The following is a 6,000-nucleotide window of genomic DNA, read 5'->3' as shown; positions in this document are numbered from 1 at the left end:
TTCTTTTTTTTTGATTGCAAGTTTGACTCTTTTGAAATTTGTTGTCCTCATTAACTGACAGCAGTTAAGAATAAAGGTTAAGCTGTACACATACATATACATATGTGCTACTGATTAATGTTTATACACTACAGTAAGTTACTTTGCAGAGAGCAGATATTAAAGTAGTTAAGGAGAAAACCTGTTAATGTCTCAAAACTTAATGCACATTATTACTTGTTATGCACATTTAACGTTGGTTTTTCAGTGGAGTTACATCAGTAATTGCAAAATGAAATTAACGACAGCCATTAAAGCATCAAAGACCTAGCACACTGCTTATAATGTCCAAGTATGAGGTACAAACGTGCTAGTCGATTAATGTCAGCAAATACAAATTCCCTCTACATTAGGTACGAGTTTATTATATTAATTACATGCACAGAACATACATACACACATACTCTGGGTTAACGGCAGCTTGAAATAATATGGGCTGGTGGTAGAAGGGCTGGACTGGTGTATGGGCTGGAAGTCTTGTCCTGCTCTCAGAACTGTACTTCACTGTAATCACCAGCAGATGGAGCTCTCGCCTTGATAGTTATTTCGGTCCCTTTTTGTCAAGAAGATAGTCAGATATGAATAAGCATATGTACAAGCAATTATGCTCAATGAATATGCTCAAAAAGTGAAATATTAAGGCGGGGGGGGGGGGGGCTACTTATTTTGGTGAGTCTTTAAATGTTCAAACAGTTAATATCAATTTTTTTCTGTACTTATAACAGGGTCAGATATGTATGGGAAAATATAGGAACATGAAATAGCTAACAATGAGGAATGCTGCATGCTACAAACTCTCCCCACAATGCAGGCACTTCTGAAGAGGCAAATGCCGTAAAAATAAAAGATACAGAAACAGGTGGTTAAACATTTCATTTTATTTATATCAAAACAATGGTCTAGAGGGAAAAAAGAAATGAAAACAAACAAACAAAAAATTTCAGTAGAATTAATCATTGGAATGTACATGAATAGTTTTCCCATGTTCACAGCCGAGAGATGTGTGAGAATGATCTCTCCCTCTTTCACACCAACAAAATCTAGAGTGTAGTTCATATTTGAGCATAAAACAGACTGATCGTTTGATTAAGGTGGGACATGAAAAAGCACTGTCTTACAGTTTTGCTACGTTTTTTTTTCTGAGGTTTCTATCCACAAACCTTTGACATCTGTGTAAAATGACTGTGAGAAATGACAGTTGACTAGATGTACAGTCACTCTCTGGGTTTGCAGTGAGACTGTCCTCAGTAGCATGAGGACATAAGAATGGCAAGAAAACAACAAAAAAAAAGAATACAGGGATTACATTGATACGGGAGTGGTGTTTAGATCTGAACTTTCTCTTCCTGTCTTTATTTTGCTGTGTGGTCCTATCGGAGCAGAGACCACTTGATCTGCTCTTTCGCAGACTGGATTACCTGGAGAAGAGAGCAAACAAGCAAAACATGATGAAAGAAAAATCCTCAAGGGCTGTGAGACGCAGTAGATTCAGTTTTTATTTCACCGTCTACTTCTGACAGTGTTAATAGAGAATGAGCCAGTCCAGTAAAAGACTGCTGCAAATCAACTGCATGTTCAGAATATTAGTCAGAGTGCAGGTAACGTTTTTACATATCTATGGCACACCGTTTATGAACACACCTAAAAAAAAAAAAAAAAAGGAAAAGCCCTGTGAGGTGGCTAGCATTTCCCTCTTGTTTTCTTCACACTAATAATCACCTGATTTCACATTCATTTGTCCCCTGCCACACACGTTGCTGCTTTTACTCTCAACACACATTTTCCCTAAAAATCTCTGGCACATTGCTCTCCGCAGTGGTCCTTTAATAATAATTCGTTTTGAATACAGTGAATTTTGATATTCAATTCTGATTTTATTCTGTTGTTAGAATTATTTGATTAAGCCTGTTGCTTGGGTTTATACAATTATTGACACTGCTTCCGTTATTTACTGCAACCATTTGCTAACAGGCATTAAAGCCACATCAACCTTGGCCAAATGGTTTTCAAGGAATTTGTCACAATCCATAACTTCTTAAACGAAAGTCATTTTTCCTGTTGCACATCATTTATATCAATTCAATTTCCATCAGAGAACTAGACAGAATGAGAGGTTGAAGCGATTTGTTGTACCTAAATGCATCCACATGCTGACTCAGACAGGCAATAGGTTCATTATCACTCATTCAGACATTGCAAGCTTGATGTCTAGATTATTTAATTACACATGGGCCTCTTAAAGCGCTGGTAACCTGTGAGAACTTTCTCTACACTTGCTCAACTATTCAAAGCAAATATACGAATAACAATTAAAAGATGATAAACAAAAGAAAAAAGCGTCAGAAAGGCAGCCATCGTCGTAAAGTTCCCATGAAGCCGGCGTACGAGCAATACCGTGGCAGGTAAGACACCCAGGAATTAATTAATCATTTTAATTTGTGGAAAGGCGAGGCAAAGTATAACCATAAAGCAGAAGGAAGAGGATGGCCGTTAATCATGGGCAGAGGAGGAATACAGGCAGCCTGTCTTACAGCTCTTAAATGAGACCATTAATCAAGCAGCACGCATGGGCCCTGACAGCCACAGCCAGCAACCGCTGCCAGACAGACGCCAATAATTACCCATCATGCTTTACAGCCAGCAGGTAACTGGGCTAAAGCAGGGATGACCGAGGCTAACGGCAGCACCACAGAGCAAACATTTAATGTCGCAGTACCGTCAAGAACCGGCTGCCGGCGATTTTACTAAATAATATAAGGCATAAGATAACCACTTTCATCATTTGTGGGTTGATCTTGGTACTGTTTTTTGTGCTAGATTAAAAACTGAGCACAAGTGAACTCTTCAGAAAAAGAGGCCTGAAGAGATTGGGCACCAGGACAAGCAGGGAAGCTAATGAGTCTTGTCTTACCTGTGCAACCGTCTGTTCTGTCAGGGGCACATCATCTCCCTGTAGGAGATAAAAAAAAATGAGTGACAGCTCCCCTCCCCCTCCCCCACTGCTCTGCAGTCACTTTCATGGAAAGAAAACCCAAGCGCTGTTTTTACACTCATGAGTGGGGATTGGAGAAGAACACTTGAGATTGATATCATAGATGATGTGACATAAAGATAAAAACAAAGACTTTACCCTAAGTGCAACTCTATGGACCACCTGCTGTGGGTCACTTTCCAAGATCACGCTATCAGAAAAAAAACACACACAAAGAGAGATTTCAGATACAAACACTGAGACAACAGGCCACACATTAAAACCACACAGATAAACAAGAAACAGCCACTTTGAAAAAGCTCATAAGAAATTAATTCATCTTAGATTTTTCACCAATTTCTACTTTTCTTTCTAGTTTAGGTGGACAAGCAATAGTGGGCTTGATTGCTGTGCAATAGAAGGACAACTGATTAATTAAACAAGGGCTGAATTAACCAATATTACAGTTAAATGTAATATAATTGCATTTTTTTCAATCCTTTTAAACTGTGATCCCCAATTTTGACATGAAGTTTAAAGTTTTATTTCAAATGCTTATTCTCTAAAAGTGCACTTTCTTCCATTACAGCCCATTGACAAAGCATTAGTTAAAACAGAGGAATGAAAACGAAGAAGGGCACACACCCTCCGTCCACAATCTCATCCACAGCCAAGAAAAGAGCCTCCATGTTTTCAAGTAATGCCCTTTTCTCCACATTCTTCCTGCAAAAAGATGATGCACAGATTACTGTTGTTTGCCACATGAATTCACAGCGTTTGTTAATTCTTAGCGTTAGAAATGCTCTCTCCTACCTCAACATTTGACTGAGAGAATCAAACAGGCAGTTCAGCACAGACATCAACATCAGCTGAGGATGAGAAAAGACGTTTTGGCACTGTTAGAACATGGAAAACGTAAGCTTACCTCTCAATGTCTGCAAACCGAGCAGTCTGAGTTACCTCATTCTCATGGGAACTTCCAATCACATAGAAGTACAGGTCTATATTGCTCTTGTACACGACTGTGAGACCTTCCAGAAGGGCTATCTCGCCTGTGAATAGAAGAGGAATAAATGTATGAGACAGCCAAAGCACATCAGAATTAACATTTGACCATCAGGTCTCATAACAATCATCAAAACAACACCCAAAACTTCAGCAGTCCTGTGGTGGGATAGGTGCAGACTACATAACAGAACAATTTGACTCCCAACTAAATAACATCTATCAACCATCAGTTTCTACTAATGGAAATCAATTGGTCACCACTGCTACATTACATAACAATTTAATTAAACTGAAGGTTTTAAGATACTCAGTATTTAAATACTGAGGTATACACCTCTGACCAACCCACACAGTGGTAGTATAGTTCTAAACTGCATGAGTCCTCAGATACAACATCAGTTTTAATGAGATGGGAACAAACTGCCCATCCTGGGCCTGCATGTCTTTCAGAGCTGATTAAAGCACTGGATGGTTTCATTGGATGTCAATATCTTTCACCATTTAAGGATTAAAGCTCTTGGGTTCTGAGCCAATCAAAGGATCCTCATTATTAGAGAACCCTAACACATAAGAAAAAACTTATAAACCTACCAAAGATAAACATCTTTACTCAAATACAATATGTGCACCTTTTTGAGGTCCAAAGAAAACTCTATATTATTCTATCAAAAAACAGGTCTCAATTTCAACATTTCAAATACAGAGATAAGTCCTTACTGTCTGTTCGGTGTGTCTTATTGAAGATATTCTTCTCAAATGCTTTCTGTTCTTTGACTGTTGGGTAAGTCTCATCATAATACTGAAAAATATGGAATATACAATCACACTGGGAACAACCACCCAATAAACACCAGTCCCAACACGTGGTAAGGGCACATTAGATATTAGACTCTGAAGGACACAATTTTTTTTAAGAAGCATAACAGACTCCATTAATCATCAACTGGATTTCTTTGAGTATGAAAGTTACAAAATTGACCAGATATAAACTGCACATGTTGCACAAACTTTGATTTTATATTAAACAGACTTTTTAGAGTAATCAATGTGACGTTTTGGTCTAATGTTGACAGTGTCTCACTTTAGCGTATAGCCTCTCTCCATCATTGTCCATTATGAGAACGGCTTTCACAGTGTACAAAGACGGCTCCTATAACAGACAGACAAACAAACAAACAGACAAACATATTGTTCACATTTTAGCTAATAAACTGAAAGTCTGACAGCTTTACACAGTCTTGCCACTCAAACTGATTATTAGCGATACTTGCGGCACCAAAGAGAGGTAATCTTCGCCATATGCGACTACATAAGGTGACACGAATCGATGACACGAGTACAAACTGTTTGTCGTGTGACTTATGATTGGTCTTGGAGAATGTTATCTGTCAAAAACTGGCTCAAACAAGCTCCATGCTCGGCTACACGTCACGCAATCAGTCCACTGGACTTTCATCTAGCAGGCTGGCTCACTGAACAGGACGACTTATTCAAAATTAAAACTAGCTTCGTTATCCATTCAGTGGATACCATCAACCGCCTCGCCAAGCCACATATAGGTAATTTCTCCTGAAATTAGAAAAACCTGTTCAAACGGCAGAGGGGTGGTAGCACGGCCCGTTCCTTCCTCCGTTAAACTAGCGGACTAGCTATGGCTAGCCTACAAGCTAGCCTGAATGAAACAGTGCTAATCTTTCATTAGCTGGCTAATATTATTCAATACTTGTTCTAACAGATCAGTCATCGGTAGAGTTTTGAGGTCTTAATTTAGGAGGAATTGCTTCTAAATGCGACAGATATTACCAAAATCAGAGTGTCCATTCTTCGGAACGACCCACACACCTCTTGAATTTTGTACTAACTTAAGCTAAGTAAACAAACTACTTCCGCATCATCCTTGATGTGAACTAGGAAGCGGAAAGGCATTTATGTGACGTGGAAGGATTTGTGCGGGCAGGCGTTTGTGTGATTTTTTTTTTTTT

General features: G+C 38.8%; 1 protein-coding gene across 3 annotated transcripts; it reads right to left on the bottom strand.

Annotated features, from left to right (window-relative positions):
* Positions 1-910: 910 nt before the first annotated feature.
* On the bottom strand, positions 911-5,908 carry copz1 (COPI coat complex subunit zeta 1). 3 transcript variants are annotated; one of them, XM_030769063.1, is made up of 9 exons: positions 5,822-5,908; positions 5,100-5,168; positions 4,736-4,817; positions 3,971-4,062; positions 3,824-3,879; positions 3,656-3,733; positions 3,170-3,221; positions 2,951-2,989; positions 911-1,457 (listed from the first exon to the last, which is right to left on the bottom strand). In XM_030769063.1, exons 1-9 carry the CDS (start codon positions 5,837-5,839, stop codon positions 1,410-1,412), a joined length of 534 nt encoding a protein of 177 aa, XP_030624923.1. In that variant the 5' UTR covers positions 5,840-5,908; the 3' UTR covers positions 911-1,409. The 3 variants fall into 3 exon arrangements, with proteins under 3 accessions (XP_030624923.1, XP_030624924.1, XP_030624926.1); XM_030769064.1 differs by lacking the exon at positions 2,951-2,989 and having other exon boundaries at positions 3,182-3,221; XM_030769066.1 differs by lacking the exon at positions 5,100-5,168 and having other exon boundaries at positions 5,822-5,839.
* Between the last annotated feature and the right edge of the window lie 92 nt (positions 5,909-6,000).

Source organism: Chanos chanos, chromosome 3 (genome assembly GCF_902362185.1).
Source record: "Chanos chanos chromosome 3, fChaCha1.1, whole genome shotgun sequence".
NCBI classification, from domain to species: Eukaryota; Metazoa; Chordata; class Actinopteri; order Gonorynchiformes; family Chanidae; genus Chanos; species Chanos chanos.
The sequence above is the reverse complement of the archived record's forward strand: the minus strand, read 5'-3'. Positions and strand labels throughout refer to the sequence as shown.

What these genes read in the sequence shown, in the direction of transcription:
- copz1 (XM_030769063.1), bottom strand. An exon ending in GAAGTTCCCATGAGAATGAG is followed by an intron (nt 3,880 to 3,970) that starts GTAACTCAGACT and finishes TCTCATCCTCAG; the next exon opens with CTGATGTTGATGTCTGTGCT. An exon ending in TCTCTCAGTCAAATGTTGAG is followed by an intron (nt 3,734 to 3,823) that starts GTAGGAGAGAGC and finishes ATCTTTTTGCAG; the next exon opens with GAAGAATGTGGAGAAAAGGG.